The 25,953-nt window shown below is 55.3% G+C and overlaps 1 protein-coding gene across 3 annotated transcripts; it reads right to left on the bottom strand.

The window, feature by feature from the left end:
- Nucleotides 1-917: 917 nt before the first annotated feature.
- TBKBP1 (TBK1 binding protein 1) lies at nt 918-18,450 on the bottom strand. 3 transcript variants are annotated; one of them, XM_061176026.1, is made up of 10 exons: nt 18,342-18,450; nt 16,155-16,414; nt 15,623-15,745; nt 15,284-15,388; nt 14,065-14,245; nt 13,282-13,454; nt 13,027-13,088; nt 4,432-4,550; nt 3,486-4,213; nt 918-2,406 (listed from the first exon to the last, which is right to left on the bottom strand). In XM_061176026.1, exons 2-10 carry the CDS (start codon nt 16,377-16,379, stop codon nt 2,278-2,280), a joined length of 1,845 nt encoding a protein of 614 aa, XP_061032009.1. In that variant the 5' UTR covers nt 16,380-16,414; nt 18,342-18,450; the 3' UTR covers nt 918-2,277. The 3 variants fall into 3 exon arrangements, with proteins under 3 accessions (XP_061032009.1, XP_061032007.1, XP_061032008.1); XM_061176024.1 differs by lacking the exon at nt 18,342-18,450 and having other exon boundaries at nt 16,155-17,725; XM_061176025.1 differs by lacking the exon at nt 18,342-18,450 and having other exon boundaries at nt 15,623-15,688; nt 16,155-17,725.
- Between the last annotated feature and the right edge of the window lie 7,503 nt (nt 18,451-25,953).

The raw sequence follows: 25,953 nt of genomic DNA, 5'->3' as shown, positions 1-25,953 counted from the left end.
AAGCTTCTTTCCCAGGGCTTGTGAGAAACCATGTCCCATAGGGATGTCTGTTCTCACCTTCCCTGGCACGCAGGACTCAGCTGCAGATGGAATCCAGGTTGGATAAACTTTTAGAGGCCAGCTATAGTTGCCAACTGCAGCAGAAGAGCAGGGGAGGCTGGGACGTCTCCCCATGGGGGTCCGCACCTTGGCACTGAATGGAAAGGGATATTAGCCCTGGGTCTGGAGCTGAACCTTGGGCCTTCAATGAGCAACTGCCCCTGCCTTTTGTTTTTAAGTGAATCCTTGGCCAAAAGGGTCACGTGGAAATGAAAGGCACCCAGAGTTGATGAATAAGTAACTCAGGCCCTTTCTGCAGACAAGAGGGCACAGCCCCAGCTGGGGCAGAAGTCATGAGTTCACAACCAGGCTCTGATCTCCCAGGCTACGGGACTTTTCAAGGCAGCTGCTGAGCCTGGAGCCCAGCCCCTCCCTGCTCTCTGACCCATAAGGACATAGATCCAAATGTTCCTTCCTCTTTGAGGCCCCAGTCTGGTTCATGGCACAAGAAATCATTTGATGAAAAAATCGTGCTACTGATAAATGAATCCCCAGGCTACAGAACCTCTACCTGCCAGACCTGATGGGAGGGAAAATTCATGAGTCCCTGACATCCGCTCAGGGCTGGTCACGAAGACACCCTCTGCTGCTCCCTACCTGTTCCAAATAAAGTCCATGTCACAAGTCACCTGTAGCCACTCACATGCCTGCATCTCCAGAATCACCTTGGAACATGGGTGCCCCGTGCATCCCCTACTTGCCCAGTGCCCACCCTCCCATGGTTGTGGTTACTTGAGACAGTTTCCAAGACCTTCCGCTACAAGGGTTTCCTCCCCACCACAGCCACAGAGGGCACAGACCAAGCACAGATGGAACAGGTAAGTTTTATTTGGACTTTCAACTTGTTCAGAGAGCTCAGGGGCCCCACTCCCCTCTCCAGTCCCCCTTCCCCATTTCCCCTCCCTGGGGGAACACTCAAAATACAAGGCCATGTGTCTCTGGAGTCCTCAGCCCCTGCCCTGCCCCACACACCCCCTCACTCCCCTGCACTGAGGAGGAGGGGAGGGGTGTGAGGAGGTGGGGGACCTGGAAGAGTTGGATCAGAATGCATGCACTGACAGTGGCGTCCACTGCCCGCACCGGGCTGGGACCCCGGGAGAGGCTTGCAGTGAAGGGAGGCGGACTCATGGTGAGGCGGCAGGCTCTTGCCATAGCAAGCTCCACACCTCAGCCCTGGGGACCCCCTGGCCTCCTGCTTACCCGTCCTTCTGAGGGTTCGACTCTGAGGTAGATTTCACAGAGGGAATGTGGGTCGCTGGGGTGTGGGAAGGGGGTTAGCTCTTTTGAAGTTGATCTCCACAGCACCCTGGGCCCATCCTCAGGTTCTGGACTGGGAGGCGGGGCTGATGACACCCACCCAGCTAACAGAGGCTGAGTCACACCCGGGCTCCAGGGCACCTGTGGTGTCGGGGCTTGAGTGGGGTCAGGGTGGAGGGAAGCATCTGCCTTAACAATCTGTGCCTTGGTGCTGGGGGCTCCAGGAGGAGGGCATGGGCCTGGGAGGCTGGCACAGATAGTTCCCTACCCTGAAGGTCATGGCGCCTCAGGGCAGCCTCTTTAGGCTGGATGCTCCCAGTCCTCCAGCGTCCTCCCTCTCCCCTCCCACCCTCCCTATTCCCCAGGGTGGGCAGAGGGGGAGAACAGGGTTGGCCCGCAGGGAACAGCAAGTCCCCACCTGGCCGTGGGATGGAGGAACTGGCGTCAGTGTGCAGGGAAGGCTCTGAGACCCCACAGGGAGGCATTCCCTGGACAGAGCACAGCCTGAGAAAGATGGACATCTGGGGAGGTGCTAGGGGAGCTCCTGGAGTCTTCTGATACCCTCCCCTCCCCCAGGCCCAAGCACTAGACACCTTCTTGGATCCAACCGTTTGAAAACAGAAAGGCAGAGGGAGAGGCTGGGTGGGATATGCCCCTTCCCACCCCAGCCCTGATCCCCACCTCCCCAGCAGAAGCCAGGGAGCTGGGGAGAGCCCCAGCTGACCTCCCGGGGAAAGCCAGGGCTGAGTGGTGCCTGGACCAGGGAAGATGGCACACACGTTGACTCGGTAGCTAGTGGAGGTATCTGGGGGTCGCAAGGGGCAGGGGCCCCCTACGAGATTCATGCAGCATTCAAAGTGAGTGAGTGTTTGGGGGTGATGGGAGACGGTGGAGAAACAGCCAGCGGGTGGGGGAGGCACCCTAGATCTTGCTGTTCTCCAGGTGAGAGTCAATGTGTTTGATGAGGGCATCATCGGGGTACCCGACAGGGAAACCCAGTTGGCAGAGGGGGCAGCTGCGGATATCAGAGCCCACTGTCTCCATCAGCAGCTGTGGGGAGAGAAGGGAGTCATTTATGGTCCACAACCCTCCATCATGGTCCCCACATCCCAACCTGCCCTTTCCTGGGACTCGAGGCAGGGAGGGCTGCAGCATGCAGAAGGCATCTGGGCACCCCTTCTCCTGCATCACCCCCTTCCTCCCCCTCCCTGACCACCTTCTACCAGTTCAGCATCCACTGCCCCGACTCCGGGCATAGTGTCCCCAGGAGGTGTGAATGGGGAGGTGGGTATGCTCAGCCTCCCAGAGCATCTGCCGTAATAAGGGAAGCCAAGACCCAGACATGCCCTCAAAGTGACTAAGACACAGCTCTCAGATAACTCAAAGCAATGGATAATCCTAAACAATGTACAACCCAAAAATAATTTTCTGTCTGGCTTTGGAATATATTTTGGTCCTTTCAGGTGGCAAGGTTTGGCTCTGACATCCAGGAAACTCATTATTTCGGTGAAACAATACAGCCGTGAGATAGGGTTCTCTTCTAGGACAGACAGAAAGGGGCAGGGGCTCTGAGGCCTGATGGACAGAACTGGATGAGCAGGCCTGTCCCTGTCCGGAACCAAGACCCATGGCATCAGCATAGCCTCCATCACCAAGTAATAGCAGATGTTTTCTACTGAGCCAAGCAATGTGCAAGAGTGCTTTGGGCTCACTGCCTCCCTCTTAAGAACTCTCCAATGGAATTTGACAATAAATCATTGACCTCATTTTTGCAGATGAGAAAACTGAAGGCCAAGAAGATAAGTAACTTGCCAGAGGTCCCAAAGCTACTAAGTGGTGGAATCCAGAATCAAAGCCAGGACTGTCACTCTAAAGACCCGGGCCTTTAACCGTGAAACTGAACAAGTTTTAATGGTGCGGGGGGGGGGGGGCCCCAACTCACACCAACAAAAGGCCACTGGAGAGAGAGGGGTCGCTGCGCCCCGGGAAGGGGGCGGTATCAAAGGAAGGGAGCCCCGCCCATCAATCAGGCGTGAAGAGGGGGGCGGGCCCCCACCATCCCCCGCCGCCCGCCCCCCGCCCCCCGCCCCCCCGCCGGGTCTGAGGCACGTGCGCACGTGCCCACTCACGTTGATGGACGGCCAGGACTGCGCGTGCTCGGCGTGGGTGTAGGCGGTGGCGGCGGGCGACTCCGGGATGGGGAAGCCCGCGCAGAACGAGGCGCAGCGGATGGCGCCAGCCTCCGGGCTGGGCGGGCTGGCGGGCACGGCCCACTCCTCCTCTTCCGACGGCTGCTTCTCGAAGCGCAGGCGGATGCCCTCGAAGGCGTGCCGTGGGCTGAGGGGCCGGCCGGGGACGTAGAGCTCGCTGCCGTAGGCCCGCGGCTTGGGCAGCGTGGCCGCCTCGGCCTGCAGCCAGGGCGGGGAGGCGCCCGTGTAGCCCGCGCCCTCCGCCATCTCCGAGTAGCTGCGCCGGCCCTGGAAGCCGGCCTTCACGTGGTGGCTGGGCGGCTTGGCGTAGGCTCGCTCGGCCAGTGTCCTCTCCCCGGGCGGCGGGGGTGGTGGGGGCCGGGGCTGCGGGGCCGGGCAGGCGGGAGGCCCTGGGGAGCGGCACTGCGGGCTCGGGGACTGGCACGGCGGCGGCACCGGCGAGCGGCGCTGCGGGACGGGCGACGGGCAGGAGGGCGAGGCCGGCGAGCGGCGCTGCTGGGGCGAAGGGCAGGGGGGCCCGGGAGAGCGGCGCTGGGGGACAGGGGACTGGCACGGGGGGCAAGGGGGCGCCGCTCGGGCCGGCGGGGAGTGCGAGGGGCACTGGGGGGCCGGGGAGTGGCGCTGCGAGAGCGGCGAGTGCCTCTGGCCTAGAAGAGAAGGGGGACAGCGGTGGGGAGAGAAGACGTCAGAACTGGGGAAACAGGGACTTGCCGGCGACCAGTGCCCACCCACTCTCCTCCGAACGCGAGTGGAAAAGGCCTGGGCACGGGGAAGAAAGTGAAGGGTGGTCCCCGGACGCAGGACGGTGGCCACAGCTACCCCCTCCTTCCGGGTCCAGCTCCAGGCCTCCCCTGCCCCATCTCACCGCCACTCCGAGCCTGCTCCTGCAGCAACGTCCTCAAGATCCTCCCCTGCAGGGAACTCAGCTCCCGAAGGCGGCCCAGCTCCTCTGTCAGCTCCGTGTAAGCCAGCGCCAAATTCACCCTGAAGGACACCCAGTCACCCAGGTCAAGGCTTGACTCCAGCCTGCCCTGACCCTGAGGTCAGAGGGCAGGGAGTGGGGGAGAGGAGAAGGGAAATGGGTTTACTGCCACAGCTGTGGAGAAGAACTGCCTCTGCCCCAGCATCTGGCCCTCCCCTCCCCTCCCCGGTCCTGCTAGCCCCGCTGCAGAAATTCTCTTGGGCTTTAAGGGCCACCTCAAAGGGAACCTCTTCCAGGGAGCCCTCCCCCGACCCCGAACCTTACCCTGGGCTAGGGCAGTGGTTCCCAGACTATGGGCTGGGGATAGAGAGCTCAGTGATTTCAAGGGATCCCTGAAATTGTGTATTCACTGAGCATTGTCTGTGGCCTGAACACATCTCATACAGGTATGTGTGAATGTTTTTCTAATCTGTGCAGAAGCTGTGGTGACAAAACACAGATTCATCAAAAAGCTGCACTGAATTTATAGTAGGTTTTGTCCCTGTGAATTTTCTCAAAGAGCTCATGGTAATAGTTTAAGTGCAATCTGTGTATTGGGGCCAGGGGGTGCCTGAGGAGTCCTCACCTTTGAAAGATTAGGGACCACTGCTGCACAGCCTATGAAGAGCCCCATTCCATAAGTGAAGACATGGCCTTCTGGCTTGGCAGAGGTGCCAACTGATAAACTTGAACCCAAGTCTGCCTATTTCCAGGTCCACTGCTCTTGCTTCCACCTCAAAGCTGCCTCTGAGCTCGATTCAGCCTTGCAACTCCCAGGATCATCAGGGAACCCTTTACATGGAGTTGTTGTGCACCGAACACCTCCAGGGGGCGCCACTCACATTAAGCACCTAACAAAAGTTGCCTTGTTCTGGAACTTCATTGGGAGTTCCTCAAAGTTGGGGTCTATATCACTGTATTCGTATTCCCAGCATCTTGTCCAGGGTCTGGTACCCAGGAGCTGTTCAGTAAGTGAATATTGAATTGAGCCTCTCTATCCATTTTTCTCTCTTCCCTTTTTTTCCTCGCACTTCGTGCTCAGGCCTCCTGGTCACCCACCCTCATGGAGCTTGAACAGACTTAGCAAAGACTTCAACCACTTCCTTTTCTCTTCCTTTCTCTTTGGGTCCCAGTGACCCAGAATCACTGAAGGTTATCATTCTCAGCACTGCCCCTCCCCTCTCTCCCACCCCAGCCTGCACACCTCCAAGGAGCCTGTCCTGATGTCACATGAGGCTCTGCCATGGCCTTGGGTCACTGCTTTCATCTCTGATCTGGGGTTGGACCGATCCTGGGAAGCAGGGGATTTTGTTTCCTCAGATCTTGCCCCCTCAATCCAGAAGGGACTCTGGAACTTTGTGGAAGTTGGAGCTGGAGGGAAGTGGCAGGCAGAGGCTTGGCCAGTCCAGAGGGATTTCCTCACAGGGGAGGCCCTCTTGCTCCAGTAGCTGAAGGGCCCTGGGCAGCAAGGAGAGGAGGGTGGAGGGAGTTCTCCAGACCCTGAGGGCCCTGTCCTCATCCCATGGTAATGGACGTGTGAGAGAGGATGTATGTGAATGGGAGGGAATAAAGGGAGGTGTGAGACCACTGTGATGGGTGTGAGGAACAGGGTGAGAGTGTGTGTGTGTGTGTGTGTGTGTGTGTGTGTGTGTGACCCCGGAGAAAAGGAGGGGAAGTCGTGAGGTTAGGGCTTCAGAGGGCAGGAAAAGCCGAGGTGCAGAGGGTAGATGATGACTGAACTCCCTCGCTCTCCGCTCACTGGCGGGCTCTCTCGCGCTCTCTTCCTAATCCTGGGGCGGAGCTGGGTGGAAGGGGGAGCCCCTCCCCCAACAAAGCTATTTTTAACCCATTTGGACCAAAGCCAAATTCTTGTAAATAGGCTGGGATTCTGGGGGACAAGCCCACTTCTAAAGGCGGGAGAGTGCCCTCTACCCATCTGATGGTGGACACGGATGGACAGGAGCAGAGAGGAGGGAGTCCTTTTGGGAGCCCCTGCCAAGGTGCTGCAGCCTCTATCCCATCACATCTCAGCCGTCGTGTGTCCTGTGTTCCCCCACCCTCTTCTTCAGCGTGGGTCTGTGGGAAGAAATGGCATTGCCCTCATCAGACTGGGAGGCCAGTCTGTGTCCCACATTAAATTGGGGACTTCCCAGTGGAAGTCTCCCCTCTTCAAACCGAGGGAATCTGAGGGCAGGAGCTGCGTCTCCCCCGCTCAGACTGGAGGCTTTTGGAGGATCATGCTAGCCCCTCAGTGGTGGGGGCAGGAGGGAGCCCTGGGCAGGGCACTGATGGAACATCCCCTCTGACCGAGCAACCAGTTTCTCTCCCTATCCGCCTTCACTGCTGTATCTCAGGTGACAGATGCAGGTCGTCGCCTTCACACCCTGCCTCAGAGATCTCACCTGCCACACTCAGTTGCCAGGCCCCATCTCTCCCCTGCTTGCCTTCCTCCCCATGTCAGGAGCTACCCCAGTTTCCACCGCCCAGCTCCTGGCACCCTCCTCGCAGCAAAACAGGGCAGGAGGAAATGGAAGGGAGAAGGCCCTAGCCCAGAATGCCCAGCCCCTCTTCCAGCTCTGACCCTGTGTCCTCCTGGAGCTCCAGGCAGCCAGCCCTTGCAACGACCTCTGAGACCCCGGGCAAGGTGGGGGGACCCGACCTCCTGATGCCCCATGGCCCTGTGGGACCTCCCCCTTCATCGGGCATCTCTTCGTCTCTTCCCACTTCAAGATGCACAGGCCCAGGCTGCTAAATGCTCTAACGACCTGAATGACTCACATTAGAAAACACTGCCAATTCAGTGGAAAAAAATCTCAACTTCACAACACAACCAAGAGTCGCACACGTGCACCTGAATACACATTCTACTTCCTGGCTTCCTGGCCCACACCTGAGTGCTATTTTCCACCATCACGGCTTTGGGATGTTTGGGAAGGATGGGTCAGGTGAACGGCAGCAGATGGCTGCATTTGGGTGCTTCTTCATTGCTTAAATTATGGGGGAAAATCCTGTCTGAGTCTCTCAGAACTTGGGAAGGACTCAGGGAGAAAAGAATCATAAATAATCTGTATGAGCCCTTATGGGCCAGGCATTGTGCTAAGAATTTAATCTTCACAACAACTCTACAGTGTTACCACTCTTATTATCTCCATCTTACAGATGAGAAAACTGAAGCTTACAGAGGTTAAGTCACTTGATCAAAGCCATAAAACCCAGTAATAGTGGAGTTGCTGGAATGGGAGCTCCCGTCTCCTGGACTCCAAAGTCGAGGCTACTGACCACTAAGCTGTCTACTGCTTTCCAAAAGGATCAGGGAAGGGGGGAAAGGAGAGGTGGGAAGGCAGCAGAAGGGAAAGATAAGGAGGAGGAAGAGGCTGGGGACCTGCAAAGTGGCCTGGGAGCCCTGAGCATCACCAGCCCTGCCCTGGGAGGGGAGAGGAAGGCGCTAGACACGTGTGGAAGTGGAAGGACAGAGTTTATATTAAGAGGCCGGGTCAAGGTCACAGAGCAGTGGTGGCACAGAGCAGCGATTCAAACAGGCTCTTGGCACCTCAGCCTGCTGAGCTGGCACCTTCGGAAGAGCCAGAGTGCAAATGGCAGCATTGGCAGGAAAGAGGGATCCCACCACTGCAAACCTTTCCACCCTTTGTTGACTTATCCTTTCATTCATTCTTTCCACGAATAATTGAGGGAGCTCAAAAATTCATCTGGAAACAATCATCTTCACTGTTACTGACAAAGCAACTGAGATGAGAAAGGTTAGAGACCTAAGCGTCTGCCTCTATAAAAGGCCTCTTTCTGCCCCAAACCAGCTGGGAGACACGTGGGCTTCCGAGTGCAGTGTCTTCCCCAGGGAAGTTCACTGGGTGCCCTGTGCTGCGCTGGAGCCTCCGTGAGGATGCGGATTTGGATGCAGACACAGATGCAGCAGGGTTGAAATTCAGACCAGCACTGGGTCATGGGATTAGAACTAGGGATGGATGGGCTCAAGGTCAGGATTAAGGCTGGGGTCGGGGTCAGATTAGTTCATTTTCAGTCAGGATTGTACATGGAGCTGGGGGCAGGATGAGGGATAGGGTTACAGGGAGGGATGGGATCAGTATTAGGGTTAGGACTGGGGGAAGGATCAGAGCTGGTCATGTGGTCAGAATCCCTGGCTGACAGAATCAGCAGGAAAAGAGAAATCCAGCATCCCCACCCCCTCCATCCTTGCCCATAGCTGCCCCCTGCTGCCCCCAGCCACCTCACCCCCGCGGGGGAATTGAGGGACCCAACTTTCCACCACCCACAGGCACACCCAGCATTAGTCTTCCCACCCGGCCCGACCCTCAGGGAGGGGACCACAGGCACCGGGCCGTGGAGGGACTTGAGGTTGCGGGCCGGGGGAGGAGGAAGTCGCATGCAACAACCCAGCGCTCCACCACTTCCTTTCAGGCGCCTTGAGCCCCTTCACTCTCCTCGGCCAGCTATGACTTGCGGTCCACAGAGCCCAGCTCTTCATGGCAGCCCCTGCCATGCTTCCAGCTCAGCCAGATGTTCTCTGTGTCTAGAAAGCCTCCCTAGATACAACCAAACCGAGAGGCTCACAGCAGGGCTAGGAACCAGAGTCCCCATTTCGGTTGGGGGGGCCCACACATCCCAATTTGCCCAGGGCTGTCCTGGTTCACAGGAGTCACCTGGCATAATTATTAATAGGGCCCCCTTTCACTTTTAAAAATGATCGGGTTTAGTCAACAAATCATCTGGCTGCCCCTCATATAAGGGCCTCCTACTTGGATAAGAAGGTGAACCAGAAAAACACCACAGAGGTACTGTCACCCCATCTGCTCAGGACCTGTTTGGAATTTGCACTTAACTTCTCTGATTACTTCTTTGTAACCTTGGTTTGCTCAGCTGTAAAAGGGGACAACACTGTCACACATTTTTTGGTGAGAATCAAATGGGATTTTGTAGGTAAACTGCCTCGCACAGTGTCTGCTGTGGATGAAGACTCAGGGAGGTGCCTAGGAGACGGGTGGAGAAAGGGGGAAACCAGTTTTAATCCTTTTCTGGAGATACCAGCTCAGTGAGTTTGGTTTGAATGAGGGGAGGACGTGGAGTTCCCCATCGAGGGAGAGAGCGTGGGTAAGAGCTGCTCTCTGCCTCCCTGGCAGGGAAAGGGTCAGAAACAGTTCAAAGCCCACCAGCCCCTCAGACCACAATTAGGTGGGCGTGGTGGGCCCCAACTTCAGAACCCCTCCCCACCCTTGGGGAGCCCCGAGGCTGCAAGTGCTCAGGGCTTAATTCCTGTGGGCCGGGTACCCAGGCTGAAGGAAATTTGAAAGAAAGGAAGTAGGGAGGGTGAGAAGCGTGAAGGGGGAGGCCCTGGGCCCGCTGGTTCTGGGGCATGAGACTAAGCTCAGGGTACACGGGGGTCTCCGACTTCCGTCCTGACCCCCCCCCCACTCTGCCCTTGACCTCTGTGCAGAGTTTCCATCCTCTCTCTCCGAGTTCACACTTCTCCCCCACCACTAACCGCAGCCCACGCAGAGGCTTGTGGGTGGAGAGAGGGGTGGGGGGTGGGCGGAAAAGCGCCCAGGCTGCAACACTGAGCCCCCCACATTGGGGAGAAAGGCCTCTAGTCCCCCCCTCATCACTCATACCGAATCCCCATCTTCTCACAGGGTGCTCCCCTCATGGATGAACCCCCTCCCTCTCTGGCCCTCATTCCCCTCACTGAGCCCCCTCAAGGAGCCCCCTCTCCACAATCTCCCTTCCACCCTCAGCGCTGGCCACGCCCTCAGGAAGGCCGCACTCAGGACCTGTGACCCCGAGTGGGGCCCAGAGGGAAGGAGGCCATGGGTTCTGCACCCCTCACTTGGCTGGGACCCTCCTGGGGTCCTCAGCTCCCTGCGCATCCTCAGGAGCAGGTGGTCTCCACTCCTACCTCCTCCTTCATTATTGCCTTTGGCCCCCGAGTCACCCTCAGCGGCTCTTCCTCTGGGGCAATTTGTCCCCCTGGGCACCGACCACCAGATGCTGGGCGGACCAAACAGCAGGGAAATCTTGACCGGAGGTCAGACCTGGAGGGTGGCAGTCTGGTCTGGGCGCCCATTTTCAGAGGAACATTGATGACCTGGACTTGTGAGCCAGGGGCCGGGATGGGAGGGGCTGGAAGCCTTGGGGCTGGGGCTGCCTCCCAGAACTGCCTCCTCAGCACCTGGGGGGCTCACTGTGGGGAATTAACAGAGGCGGTGGCAGTACGAGGGAGGGCGTGTGAACAGCCAGGACTCCCACGGTGAAACTGGCCACCTGGAGGCATCCACACTGAGACGGGGGAGCACCTCTCGGGGGTACACAGGGTTCCCACAGAGGACTCGGCTGGACTCAGGAACCTCTGTGGCTCCCTCTTTAGCCTTCATACCTCCATCTGGATAATCCACCCCTGCAATCCTCTCCTAGGAAGGTCCACATGTAAAATTCCCACTAGCCTGGAGGGTTAGGCAGAAGTAGAAGGAAAAGGAGAGGCTGGTGGGGGAAAAGGAGCTGAGAGCAGGTGACTGAGGCCTCCTCAGGTGGGAGGACGGCGAGGGAGCACTCGGGAAGCGGCTTATTACCAAAAGGAGCTGAGTTTATAAGAAAATAAAACTACCGGGGGAGTGAGGACTTCCTCTGAGAATTAACTCTTGCCAAGCTGAGGCTGTCCAGAGATGCTTGGCCTGAAAGGAAGTGTGAAGCTGGGCAGGCAGGGCCCAGCCAGCTCCAGGGGTAGACATCCAGGAGGCCCTGAGGCAGAGTCCAAGCCGTAGAGACCGAGGGGAGGAGCTGGAGGTCACCTCTGGTAGGACCAGCCCTGGAGCAGAGCCCAGCTCCCTCTGGCCAAAGGGACAGGGTCGGGGGTGGGAAGGATGCCTTGGGGTGCGAAGGAAAAGGGGCTGGCCGGGCCAGAATTAGTGGCATAGACGATATATGACCTCCAAAAGCATCTGCGGGAGGGGTTCTCTTCTACTCACTCGCTCACGTGGCCCCTCGGGACCCACCCCACCCTTCTCTGCCTCCCCCACATCACCTTCTGCCACTTCTCCCAGCAAAGACGGACCCCTGAGCCCATGAGGGAAACCTGGGGCCAGACAGGTGAAGTGGGCAAAGCTAAGCCACTCGGCATCCCAGGAGGGGTCCCTGAGATTCGAAACCTGGCTGTTCGGACTCCAGCCAAAAAAAATCCTTTCTCTGGGTTCAACCAATTGAGGGAGGCTTCACTGCTGGTCTTCTAAGAGGGAGTTGGATTCAGTGAGCCATAAAGGGCCCCACGGTGTGACTTTAGGGGCAAGCTAGGATTCTAGAACATGTGCGTATGTGTGTATGTGTGTGTGTGTGTATATGTGCTTTCCGGGTCTGGGCACACGGGCTAGGATGGACCCTGAGCCCCAGCCACAAGCTAGGGTGGACCCTCTCTGCAGAGGCCCCTAACAGCTGAGGGGTCCCGCCCATCAGTCCCACACACTGGGTTCTCACTCCCCAGCTACCACAGCCCCACCCAGGCCCTCACCCCAGGGTGCAGAGGGAGGTGAGAGGTACCCCCAACCGGCCAGAAGCCGGGAGGAAGGTGAGGGGGGAGCCTGCTGGGAGGAGGACTGGGGGTCCTGGAGCTGGGTGTGTGGTGTGGTGGAGGGTTAGCTCCTGCCCTCGCTGGGCCTCAGTCTTCCCCTCTGATGGAAGTAGGGAGTCTGTGCCACATGTCTCATCTTAGGGGAGAAGGCTTAGGCGGAAGGAGGTTTGTGCTCTATTTCTCAGAAAGTGGGAGAGGATGAGTTCGGGTGCGGATGTGAAAGGCAGCAGGCTCACTGCTGCCAGGCTGCGCTCACCCTCTCCCTGGCTGCCCAATGCCGCCCCGGAGGCCCCGCTACTAGGCTCACACTGACATAGCTCCCTCCCCACCTACTGCTGCCTCTCTTTAATGGCAGGATCCCCAAGGAACACCCCAGCATAATACGTTCTAATTCCCTGCATGCTGCTGTATGAACTCAAGGAAGTCCATCCTCTCCTAAGCCTCAGCTTTCTCTCTCCTGAGATAGGAGATGAGGCACCACAAATCCTAAAAGAGACCATCTCCTTCCTCCTTGTCAGGGAGGAGAGGGTTAACCCAAGTGGCTGGGCCTTGTTACTGGGATAGAAAATGGGCCCCAGAGAGGCCCCAAAACTCACCAGGGGACATTGAACATAGCAGCAAAGCTGCTGAGGAAGTCTCTCTCAACACCTGACACCTCGAGAAGACACAGGCCTGGGTGCCAGAGGAAAGCAAAGGGAACCTCCCAGAACCTGAGCACCTCCAGAAGCTCGCCTCCTTCCTGTGAAGGGCGCAGAGCCACACAAGCAACCCAAACCTCACAGCCCTGACAGCGTGGAAGAGAGGTCCCCCAAACAATGTGGAGGGGGAGGAGAGAACCAAAGGGGGAACCTGGGAAATGCCATCCCCGGGGGTGCAGAGGTTAAGAGGAAGAGGATTACAGAGTGACTTACTGATCATCCCCAACTCTTTTCACCCACGCCATGTCGCGCTCTGACTGGTTGGAGGCCAGATCCTAAGGGAAAGATCGAGCAGTCAGACCCTAACCTCACCTTGCCTAAACTTCCCTTCTTTACCATTCCCAGGGCTGGTCGGTACTCAGAGAGGAAGTCCCAGATCTCTAAAGTTGTTTTCAGCAGCCCCCAGACCTTCAAGGAGCTCTGCAGGTGCCAGAGCAGGGACCCCGGGTCAGCGCCCCCCCTTTTTACCTGGGCCCGGGTCTCCTGCAGCTGCTTCAGCTCCCCCTGCAGCCGCTCACACTCGGCCTGGAGCTGCTCCTCCCGAAGCTGAGCCCCCCGGGCCTCTCCCTGGGCAGCCTCCAGAGCCTCTTCTAGCTGCCGCCGCTCCAGCTCACTCATACTCGGCGTGGGGCCTGGCCAGCCTGCCGGTAGAGGAAGGGACAATGTCAGGCTGGAACCAGCTGCTGGACACTCTCCACCCACTCCCAGATCAATACAAAGTGAAACAGGTGAGAACTGCAGCATGAAGGATCCAAGAGAGACATCCAGAGGGTAGATATCCCAGGATGAGAGAGAGACCTCTACTGAGGGCAGACGGGAACGATGGGCTGAGCTGCTTTTTCTAATCTTTCTGGAGGCCAGGGGAGAAATAAGACGGGCTCTGGAAGGGTTTCCCCAGCCAGACTCAAGTCTGCAAGCATCCTCAGGGGCCTCTCCTAATCACAACGGAAGACAGGCGGAGGGGACTCTGGGTGGGGCCGCCCTCTGCTGGCACATACAGGAATTGCATGGGAGAGCCTGGGAATGAAGGAGTTAAAGGGGGGGGATGTCAGTGGGAGAAACTGGGGTAATAGTTGATGAGGTGAGGGGACAGTTGGTAAGGAGGGATGAGGTGATTATGGGAGAAGTTTAAGACATTGTAACGGGTTGTTGACTATCAATCTGAAACACCGGAGGTGCCCAATGGTGTTGAAATGGGGGGCTGGCTTGGGAACTTCAGAGTATGGAAATCAGGGGTGGCTGAGATCTCACCGTGACTCAAGCCAGATCCGCCTCTCAGTGCCAAGTAGTGCAGGTCCAGATCAGCACAGGGTGGGGCAGGGGCAGTGGGGGGGCTCAGGCTGGGGAAGGCTGCATCCCGGAGGCCTTGTTGCTGCCGCAGCTGCTGCTCCAAACCACAGATCTGCCGCAGGTGGGTCTCCACCAGGGCCCGCTATGGGGGGGGAGACAAAGGGGTGAGGGTCTGCATCAGGTCAGGGCACCCCTGCGGGCCGCCCAAACCCAGAACTTCTCCATGTCTGGGTATCCATCACCCCACTAAACTGAGCAGAGACCCCAGGTCACATATCCCAACTCCACTCTCCAAGTGGCCATGAGTCTCCTCTCCCAGCAACTGCAATGCAGATGTTTCTGGCTACTGCCCCTTGCAAGGTCAGAGTTAATGCCTCTTCCTTGTCACTAACACGCAGAGACACTTATAAGAACACTCAGCCCCCTGTCCAGACACCACCACCCCCTCAGGAGCATAATAACTTCCATTTGCATATGTGACTTAACCACTCTGGGCTTCACCTACCTCATCTATAACATGGGGCTAACCACACCTACCTCTTAGGTAAGTTTGTTACGAGGATTAGAATGAGAAAATATATCTAAAGAGGTAAGAATGATGCCTGGCACACAGTTAAGTGCCATGTAAGTGTTTGTGATTGTTAAGTCAAAGCATTTTTTACACGAATGCCCAACAGCTCAGCAAGGTTATTATTTGCCCCACTTTTCAGAGGCAGGACAGAGGCTAAGTGACTTGGCCCAGCTCACAGCTAGGAGTCGGCAAGAGACCATGCCTCCTGATTCTGACACCTGCCCACCTGCTCACACGCATGGCCATACACTGACTCAGAATCACACACAGGCCAAGGCCCATCCCAGCAGCCACGAACACTTTCAGTCACCTCTGCCCTCACCCACACAGCCTTCCAGCTCAGTGCTATAGGCGCAGGGTCAACGCAGCGTGAGCACCAAACATACACACAGATTCACAGTGTTCTACAGGGCTACTCACATAGTCACCTCCTGTCACTGCGTGGCCAGGATGTACACAGAGTCACTCACAACCTGTATGATACACACAACCCCACTCACCAGGCCAAACGGGCACTCACTCACGGACAGACACGAACACGGTGGGGTGCATTCCACAAGCACACAGCCAAGGTCACACCCTCAAGCACCCGGGCTCCTTGGACCTCACCATCTCCCCCAGCTCCGTCTCCAGGTCACTCTTCTCCACGCAGAGCTTCTCGTAAGCCTGGATCATCTCCCCGAGCTGTTCTTCCTGCTCCTTATTCTTCTGCAACTGGATGGGGCCCGGAGGGGGTGGAGCGCAGCCAGAGTCAGGCCCATCTTGACTTGGGGGCAGAGCAGCACCCGGTGCCTCCCACCCCCACTCCCAGCACCCAGTGGAGGGGTAGGAGGAGCTGCAGCTGGTTCTAGGGAGGACCATGGCCATCTCTGATCAAGGAGATGGAAGGTCAGAGGCTGGGGAGGTTATCAGAAATGGACTGGAGCAAAGAGCTCAGGGAGGGCTCACCTCATGCTGGAACTGGTTGAGCCGTTGCTGCAGGCTGACTTTCTCCACCTCCAGCAGGGAGCCATCCTTGATTTCATACAAAGAGAAGCCGTGCTCCTCTCCAAAGTCATTGATCAGTGGGTACTGCGGGTGGGGCAGGCCCTCAGGACAGCTTCAGCCTTGCTGTGTCCCCATCCCACAACCTGCGTCAGAATCCTCGCCTCTCCCTCCCCACTCCAGTGGGATCTGTACATCCTGATTCCCATGGCCCTGTAGGCGTCTCCCACCAACCAGATCTTTTTTAGATCCAAGGTCCAGCACTCCAAAGCGGATCCCTCCTGATCCTTTCCTGATTGGTGCTGGGGTCTCCAGAGTTCCCATCCGTCCAGAGCAGCCACATCCCTCGTGAAGGATCCTCAAGTTCCCAAGAGTCTGTACCCTGACCCCTCTTTTGGATCCCTGGAATCTCTGCCAGATCCCCAGTTCCTGCCACCCAGCAGCCCCCTCCCCTGTCACACACACAGCCAGACCCCCGTCATCTCCAGGTTCTGACCTTAATCTCGTAGACTTTGAGGCGGCGGCGGAGGGTGGCATTCTCCCTCTCCAGGCCCCCCAGCCGCTCTTTGATGTCTCCGTAGGCCGTGATCAGGGCAAAGTGGGAGGCGGAGCACATGTCCCCCCCCAGCGAGGGGTCTCCAGGGGCATCCAGCCACACCTCACTGGGCCCCAGGGCCTCCTGGGTCAGGATGCTGATGTCATCCTCAAACATGGACTCCATGGCAAGGGCCTGGGCCACGGCCCGCCCTGGGCCTCCTGGGAGAGCAGGAGCAACGAGCAACGGTGGAGAGGGTGGCCCAGAGCTTGTCCCTAATACCCCTTGTCCTGGCCTGAGGAGCTCTGCGGCCAGCTGAGATGCAGCCTGGTGCTGCCCCTGTGTCTCACAGCCCCCTCCCAGACCCATCTTCTCTTCTCTGCTGCCTTTGGGGGAAGGAGCTGGGACCAGACGGAGGTGGGGGGGCGGGGAGCAGTGACAAATAGGGACAAGTAAGCGAGGCCAGCAGCAGGGAAAGGCTCCTTCTGGAACCCAGGGAGAACTGTGGCCAGGAGAGGGCTGCCTTCCCAGCACACGGGGCCCAGATGGGGCCTGCCTTGACTCACTCCTCAGCCCCTTCTCCACCCCAGGCCTCACTTCCCCAAATACCTCTCTTCCAAGCTCCTCATGCCAGGCCTCTGGCACCCCTGGCTCCTCCCTAAGGAAGGCCCAGTGCTTCTGGGAGTGTCAGCCCCACCACTGTCACAACATCCTCTGCTGGGCCCCCGCCCAACTCCCTGGCTTCCTCCTCTAGGATCCCAGAGTTCAGGAAAAGGAAGTGCTTCCCCCACTCACACCGGCGGCTGTGGCAACCCTCCAGGCCCTCCTCACCCCTGACTTGGGACCCACAGAAGGTCATCGGCTGAGTGTCTGAGGGTACACAGAGGGGAAGGGGGCTCTGGGAGAGGGCCCGGCGCAGGTGGAGAGGGCTGACAGAGAATTCCGAAGCCCAGCCTGTGTGCCTGCACACAGGGAAATGGGGAGCCCTGAGAGGGGGCAGGAATGACTCAGGGCTCCCGAAAGAGTAGGCGAGGGGGTGCGTGTGTACTTTTCCTGGCCCTGTTTATGAATGTGTGTCTGTGGTTGGCATGTGTGGGGGGAATGTGTGTGTCTGTGAATGAGTGTAGGTGTGTCACAGTCAATGAGTGCCTTAGCGGGGCTGCGGGCGGGCGGTGGGGGGGGGTCGGAGGGAGTGGGGAAGTGGCCAGGAGGCCGTGTGTGTTTGTGTGCGCGTGTGTGCACGCGTGCGTGAGCGTGTGTGAAGGGTGGGCACGTTCGGGGCCGTGTGTCACGTGAGGCACTATGGGAATGTCCGAGGTGCGTGCGCGCGCGCCAGAGCGTGTGTGCGCGTAGGAGAGGGGGCTCCCGAGGTGTGAGTTGAAGCAGTGGGGTCCGCGACCTCCCAAAATCGGGCAGCAGGAGCCTGGGGTGGAGAGGGCCCAGGCCCAGGCCCCAACACTGCCCCGCCTTAAGTGCCAGGGAAACGCGTGTGACCGGGTCTGAGTAAGGAGTGTGTGCGCGTATTTGTACGGCTGGCCCCACCTTTAACCCTCTCCTCCCCAGGCCCATCCCCTCTCCCCCAACTCCGCTCGTCCGCGCTCACCACACCCGCCCAGACCCCCGGCTGGCCGGCCACCTCGGGCCCAACCCCACTAGCCGGGGCTCTGGCCCCTTAGCGGCCGCGACCAGTGTTTGCTTCCTCTGCATCCCCCCCTCGGCCCAGCGACCCCGCGCGAGAGCGACAGCAGGCGGATGGGGAGGGGGTGCCTCCTCGGCCCCGGGCCCCTTCTGCGGTCCCTTTAAGAGCCGCCCTTTAAACCCCTTTAGCTCGGCGGACAGAAACTGTCGCCCCTCCCCTCTCAGGGGCCGAGACCAGGCAGCCCCCTCCCCCACTGCCGGCCGAGCCCCGGGGCCCCAGTCCGCCGTCGCCGGGCCGGGGAAGGGGCTCCGGAGGCGGTGCGGCCTGAGGAGCGGCGGAGGAGGGGGAAAGGGGGAATGCGGCTGCCGACGCCGGACCCTTCCCCTCCCCGCCACCCTGGGCCAGCTGCGGGCCAACCTCCCGCCCCCTCCTCCGGTCCACCCCGCGACCCCCAGGGGCCGGCCCTGGACGCCGTTCCCCTCCCCCCGCCCAGCCCAGCCGGGACTCACAGCTGCTGCCGGTTCCTGCTGGTAATCGCAGCTTACCCCCTCCGCCTGCTCCCTCCCCAGACGGGCACCGGTGCCCCCACCCCCTGGCACCGCGCTCTGCTCTCGCCCTGTCGCCGCCGGGTCTCTCCCCACCCCCCACCCCTCCCCCCAACCCCCCTCCCTCGCTCCCGCCCCGCTCCTCCTCCTCCGCCGCCGCCGCCGCCGCCGCCTCCTCCTCCTCCTCCTCCTCCTCCTCCCCGGCTGCTCCTGGTTTCTCCGGCTGGGAAGGCGCCCCGGACCCGGCCGCGGCCACCACCACGTGGCGAGGGGCGGCCGGCCCGGCGTGCTGCCCCGCCTGGCAGCGCGCCCGGCGCCCACCAGCTCCCTGCTGCGCGGCCCACGCTCCGCGCCCCCTCCCCGACGCCTCGCAACGCAGTGTGGCGTGGCGGCGTGTGTGGGGGAGTCTGCGGACAGCGCCGGGGCTCAGGTGGTGCTTTGGAATTTGCTTTGGGGCTGTATGTTTTGGGGAAAGTGAGGTTCTTTATTTGGATTGTTTTGGTCTTTGATCTTTTGAGAAGGAAAATATTAGACCTACTCTTCATAGCTCTTGGGAGAGGGGGCATTGCACTGATAATGAATACAATGACCTTAGGGTCCAGTCGGAGAGATGGGAGTTAAATCAGTAACTTCTTTGGAAGTGAGAGTGAGCTAAGAAGATCAAAGTTCATTAGGAAGGGGGACAGCTTTCCTCTCCCACACACAATCCCCTCCCCCCAACACACAGACGCACCCACAGGCCAGCGAAATGAACAAACAACAGATTTCACCCTTCCACAAAGATTATTTGAGCACCTGCCAAACTGCTGGGCAGGAGTCACAAGTTTTTCCCACTTTCCCACTGTGTGACCTTGGGCAAGTTACTTAACCTCTCTGAAATAAATTGGAGTTAATTCCTGACCTGGGCAACCGTGGGAGAGGAATGGGGATCAGAACTAAAGGTGCTCTGTGAATCCTCAGGGGGGTGTTAATAAGTCATTTTGGTTATTCCCTGATGGATTAAAAAACCATGGGCAGAGGCATGGTCAGCCTGGATGCAGGTAGGGAATGATCAAGGGAAACTCTGGAGGACTCTGGCTAACCCCTAACAAGCCAACCCTGGAAAGAGAGTATAGGCTAAGGAGGGGGCTTTTGGTAGGCTCAGAATTTAGCTTGAAGCCTCCCATCTGGAGAGAGGGTTCAGGCTGCTGGGAACCTGAGCCTATCTTTTTGGCTCCTGGAGGAGGTGGGTGTTGAATCTGGAAGGGGCAGGAGAAAAGGTTTCTTGCTTGCTGTGAGCTTTGAGAAGCAGGAGCAGCAGCTCCCATTTTGTCCCACTGTAGGGAGAAGATTGGGCTGGAGGGTGAGCTCCTCCTCCTAGGAGAGCCAGCAGGGGCTGTGTACTCTTTATTTTCAAAGAAGGATTCTCACTGGCCCCCTTCCTCCTCCTCCTCCTGCTGGGTTCCCTTCCAGTTGCTCCTCCTAGCCTTTTACAGTCCAGAACACTAGCTTTCTCTGAGCCATGTGGGACAACCCACCTGCCCTTTAGATATAAAGGCTACCCACAGGTGTCATCTCCCTTAAGGCTGCACAGGTTCTCTTCTAAAACTTAGAAGACCAGGCAAAAGATTGGAGGCTGGGCTTAAAGGTAGTGGGGTTGTCTATGAGGCCTCAATGAGTGTGGATTTGGCCATCAACTGGCCTGAAACTGACTGGCAAGCCTTCCCTCACTGAAAAGGGTAATGGGTCCAGGTACCGTCTAAGCACACACTCTACAGGATGAGTTGTCAGGTCCTGATGCTGCTGGGCTGCTCAGGGTACAGGCCTGAGTCACCCGGCCGGGCACAGCCCAGTGGTTTATCTGGGATTCTAAGCAGTTGGTAGCAAAAGCCCAACAGAGATTACGCCTGGTTCAGGTGCCCCAAAATACCTCCCTGGAATCTAGACCTGATCTCATTGTATTCTCCCTGTTTCTGGTTCTGTTGCTCGTATTGGACAGACAGTTGTGAGAACAGAAACTGTATCCCATCTGTCTTCATAGCCCCAGGTGCCCAGATAGTATCTGCTCACTATACACTTACTTATTCAACAAAGATTTCTTGAACACCTATTATGTGCTGGATGCTGAGAATACAGTGATGAGCATGTCTCTGAAGGACAAACATGTATCTCCTGCCCTCTTGGAGCTTATATTCTAGTAGAGGAGTTAGACAAAAAAAGAAAGAGATTAATAAATGAAACGATTATAAATTGTGATTAAAAAGTAAAAAGACACAAGGGGCAACAATAGGGAAGAATCGGAGGGGGGTATCTGCTTTAGATAAAGTAGAGAAGTTCTCCCTGATGAGGTAATGTTTAAGCTAAATCTTAAAGGGTAGGAAGGAGTGTTGCTGGTTAATGAATAAGTGAATGAAGTTGTGTAACTTTGGATGAGTTACTCTCACCTCTGTAGGCCTGTTTCTTCATCTGAGAAAACTGGAGATTGGTCTGAATTCCTTCTAAGAACCCATGATATTATCAGGGCTCATCATGATAGAGACAGAAAAAGGTAAAACCCAGGGTCCTGGTGAAAGGGGAAGGGTGGTAGAGGGAAGTGAGAGGAGAAGAGGGAATGTGGTGGACAGCTGGTCAGGCTCGAGTTGTGCGACATTTGTAAATGGCATTCACGGGTGCTGTGAGAGGACTTGCCTCCAGTAGTTTCTGGTAGGAGAGACAGTGCAGAAGCAGGAGCCAAGTCACCCCTGCATGTTTCCTCCTTGGAAACCATCAGGGGGAGACTGTTTCCCACTTCCAGGACCCTTGCTTTGGAGAAACACTTTAACCTTCCTGTCCCATTCTTGCCTGAAAAGAGTAGGAGGAGGTGGCGTTAGCAGCTGGCAAAAAATTGAATCAAAATAAAACGCAGATGACTCAAATAGAATCAGGCAGGCAGAAAAATTGATTAGACACACGTGACAATGCAGGATCCGGTTGCCACCTTAGCCCTTCAGTTCTAGATCCTAGAAAATTAGGGTTTGCTGCGGAACCATCCTGGGATTCCAACTGTAGCTGCTAGTCTTCCATCAAATCAGAGGTTTGGGCAGTGGTGGAAAGTCTCATTCCTTCCCCAGATCCTCCAATTCCTGTGGAGGTAATGCACATCCTCCAATCAAATTTGCGAGGTTTGGGTGGAAACTTTATAACTATTTGTGCTTCATATTCTCCACGACTATGTTCATTTCTGCTCTCTCCCAAACAACTAAAAATTAGTCTACAGGCATACCTTGTTTTATTGTGCTTCGCTTTATTACACTTCTCAGATACTGCGTTTTTTACAAATGGAAATTTTGTGGCAACCCTACATTGTGCAAGTCTATCGGGACCATTTTTCCAACAGCATTATTATTTTTTTTAATATTTATTTATTTGGCTGCTCCAGGTCTTAGTTGTGGCACGTGGAATCTTTAGTTGTGGCATGCGAACCCTTAGTTGCAGCATGTGGGATCTAGTTCCCTGACCAGGGATCGAATCTGGGCCCCCTGCACTGGGAGTGCAGAGTCTTAGCCACTGGACCACGAGGGAAGTCCCCCAACAGCATTATTTTTAAATTAAGGTACGTACATTATTTTTTTACACATACTGCTTTTGCACACTTAATAGACTATAGTAAATATACCTTTTTTTTTTTTTAATTTGGCCACGCCACGAGGCATGTAGGATCTTAGTTCCCTGACCAGGGGTTGAACCTGCGGCTCCTGCGTTGGAAGCGTGGAGTCTTAACCACTGGACTGCCAGGGAAGTCCCTAAATATAACTTTTCTATGCACAGGGGAAACCAGAAAATTCGCATGACTCACTTTATCGAGATATTCACTTTATTGCGGTGGTCTGGAACAGAACCTGCAGTATCTCTGAGGTATGCCTGTATTGAATTTTTTTAAAATTATTTATTTTTGGCTGCGTTGGGTCTTCATTGCTGTGTGCAGGCTTTCTCTAGTTGCGTGAGCAGGGGGCTACTCTTTGTTGCAGTGCGCGGGCTTCTTATTGCAGTGGCTTCTCTTGCTGTGGAGCACCGGCTCTAGTCGCGTGGGCTTCAGTAGTTGTGGCTCGCGGGCTCAGTAGTTGTGGCACACGGGTTCTAGAGCACAGGCCCAGTAGTTGTGGTGCACAGGCTTAGTTGCTCCGAGGCATGTGGGATCTTCCCGGGTCAGAGCTCGAACCAGTGTCCCCTGCATTGGCAGGCGGATTCTTAACCACTGCGCCACCAGGGAAGCCCCGAAGCCATGTCTTAATTCTTTTCCTCAGGATAGTGATAGGCTGCCCCTCTGCATCCAGAGCTCAGGCTGGGCACCAAAGCTGAGATGTACTTTGCTTTCAAACAAGAAGGTATGTTTCACACACACAGCTAAGCTCAGGAACTTAATGGCTTAGGAGCACCTGGGAGACGGAACAGCTCAGGCCTCCTACCCGCGCTGCACTGCCCAGGGTCGGCTGACAGCGCAGGGGTAATTCAGACGTGGTGCGTACTCAGCAGCCTGTGGCCTTTTGCGCCACCAGGCACCAACATCCACCCTGCCCCCCCAGCCCTGGTTCCCAAAAGCTTCTCGCTCAGAGGGAAGATGAAGCAGAAGTGCAGGGAGATGATTCAAATCCCAGTTGGGAGGAAAGTTGGCTTTAGGGAAATATGCCACCTCCCACCAATCCTTGAATTGAGTCTGATAGTTGACAAAGGTTAACAATGGACCTCACTATAGAATTACGGCAAAATGACTTTGCCATTTAATTCCAAAGCCCCTTCATCCAGGGCTCTCCCTGCTTGTTACCTGGAAGCTTGCTGGGAGCAGAGGCTCATCTGCTCATCCTCTAACCCCGCATAGCACACAGTCTGCAACAGCCCAGCAGGACAAGCACAGCCTATGGAGTCGGGACTGCTTGGCTAGCCCACGTGACTTTTGGCAAGATTCTTGCCCCTTCTGTGCTTCTCCTTCCTCATCTGTCAACTGGGACTAAAATGGTGCTTTTGTTAAAGGGTCGATGAGGGTTACTTTCATTATTCTATATAAGATGCTTATTACAAGCCTGGCATCTGGTAAGTGCATAAAATCAACACTAATTATTGACTAATCCTGTTCCCATTCCTCCAGTTAACCCAAGGTTAAGAGGCTAGCCTGAAGTCATCCAGCAAACGAGGAGGGTTAAGAGTTAGGAGCCCAAGTCTCTTGAGGCTCTGCCATTCCCAGGTTTCTGGATGCTCTGCCCTTCAAAGGCTAAGTGATGCCATTTCAGAAACTCCCTGAACTGTACTGACATGTCATTAGTTCAACAAATACTTACTGAGTGAGGGTCTACTGTATATCAGGCACTGCTCTAAGCTGGGGAAAGACAGTCAAGGTCACCAAATTTCGGAGCTTTCATTATAGTTGGGAAAACTGGCAATAAATAAGCAACAAATATACCTTTAGACAGTGCTGTAAATGGATGGCATAGCATAAATATGTACAGCATGGATCCTTGTTTTGTATTACTAAGATACTGACAGCATCTGTCTAGGACAAATGTGAGGAAAGCTTGGGTTTTGGTACGACAGAACTGGGTTTGAATTCGAGCTCCATGTGACCTTGGTCTGATAAATTAATCTTTCTGCTCCTCATTCCTTATATATTCCCCTATACAGAAATCTGACTGTTAAGGTTGCTGTGGGAATTAAGATATAATAAAACATAAAATCTTCTCAGTGTTTACTGTTTTTCACATCAGACAGGTCAAGCTGGAATCCTTGATGAGGCCAGGTGGAACTGTAGCCTTGTACTGTATGTCCCTTTTTCAGTGTTTGTTGAGGAGGCAGGTATATGGGAACGGGGAATTACCTGGAGGACTGCTGGAAAAAAAATTCTTAGGAGAAGCAGTTCTTCCTTACCATTTGATAATGAACCAATACCATTCTTTCCTCTAAGTATACCTTCAATGGAGAAATATTTAACGCAGTCTAGTCAAGAATTACAAGTTACCCTCTATAACCCAGTAATCTCCAAATTTGGGTACAGAAAGAAAATATTAGAACTCCTATTTATATTTATTTTCATATAATTGCTTTTTAATTATCTATTTTTGTGTCTTATTACACAATATATGGGTGCAGTAGTACAGGTATATAATTTATCAACACATGGGGGTACGCATGATCGAAAATTCCTTACTGCAGGGGTGTGCAATTAGAAATGGTGAAAGGCCACATGGAGGCTAAGGTAGGAAAATGAAGGTCTGCCCTCATTTTACTTGCCCAACATAAACTAAGAAAGTGCATTTTTTCATAAAGTAGCCTGCAGGCATCTCACTGCACTAATAAACAGCAGGGTGAAGGAAAGGACCCAGTTTCTTAATCTCAAGTCAGTGTTCTTTCCTCTACAAGTCTCTAGGGGGGGAAAAGTGGAAGTAGAAATTAAATACACGCTGCACACTAAGTAAAAATCCAACCTTTGGATAAGCCATTAAACAGACCAGATCATTCGCCTGAAAAATATGCACAAGATAGAGGACAATCTCCAGCAGTTTCAGCTCTCTCTGGACAGGAAACCACCTCCACGTAGTCATTTTTCACTACCTCATTTGTAGAAAACTTTCATTCATTTCCCATTGTACTACGTAGAGTTAATTTTTAAGACAGACGAGTCCTTCCTCTTCCCAACTCACACATCTATCATCACACGCACCAGCTTCTTTCAAACAACTCATTTCACCTCCAAGGAGGTGACACCATCTGGAACCAAAAATGAAGCGGCAAAATGTTGAAAATAAAAATAAAGCGGACTTTATTTAGAAGATAAAGATGGTGGTATCAGTTTTGGTTAATAAAGTTGGGCTCAAGTGTTTTAACAGGTCTTTACTGCCATCACAGACTGGCATGCCAAGGGCATTCTGAATGCCAATTACAGACTGAAGTTGTTTCAAAATCCAAGATGCTGTCAAAAGCTGATGATGGAGTTTGGATTTGGAATTTTTTCTTAAAGTTGGACTGACACACTTCTTATATATGAGTGACTAGATTACTTGGTTCTGAAAATGAAAACACTACACTGAGCAATTCCCCTCCTCCACAAGTCCGTAAGGCAATGTTGCAGTTGCCTCTGACAGCCAAAATCTCAACATTTCAACAGGGGAGCTGAGAGGAACTGGGAAAATGAAAAGCAAAATTAATAAATGTAATTGTAATTGATATAGGCAGCTGCCACTTGTGGCAAACCAAAGCCTAGTCCGATGCCTATTTTCTTCACATCTGCACTGACATCTTACCAGACGGTAACTACATTCTTGAAGGAATGTGCCAAGACTAGAGTGGGGAAGGCCCAGACAGTGAGTGGGCAGAATGCATTTTGCATCCAGTTGCCTTAGGTGGTACAATTAAGGACAAATACCTAGTGGGAAGACCCACTAGCCAAAGGTAACTAGAAAAGAGGGTAATAAATGCATAACCAGTGCAGAGTAACTGCGAGGCACCAAGACCACAGTCCAACCAGCCCATTTTCCTCCTCTCCATCACTGAGTGGATCTGGGAGAAAGCATTAATAACAGCACTTGTCAACTGCTTCCCTGGAACAAAACATGACAAAACACACGGAAGG

The sequence above is a fragment of the Eubalaena glacialis genome, chromosome 19 (assembly GCF_028564815.1).
Source record: "Eubalaena glacialis isolate mEubGla1 chromosome 19, mEubGla1.1.hap2.+ XY, whole genome shotgun sequence".
Classification (NCBI taxonomy): Eukaryota; Metazoa; Chordata; class Mammalia; order Artiodactyla; family Balaenidae; genus Eubalaena; species Eubalaena glacialis.
Note: the sequence above shows the minus strand (reverse complement) of the source record. Positions and strands in the feature narration are given on the sequence as shown.

Coding starts and splice junctions, on each gene's coding strand:
- TBKBP1 (XM_061176024.1), bottom strand. CDS start 16,562: ATGGGTCTGGGAGGGGGCTGTGAGACACAGGGGCAGCACCAGGCTGCA. Junction 15,746..16,154: donor TCAAAGTCTACGAGATTAAG/GTCAGAACCTGG, acceptor CCCCACCCGCAG/TACCCACTGATCAATGACTT. Junction 2,407..3,485: donor AGTCCTGGCCGTCCATCAAC/GTGAGTGGGCAC, acceptor CTCTCCCCACAG/CTGCTGATGGAGACAGTGGG.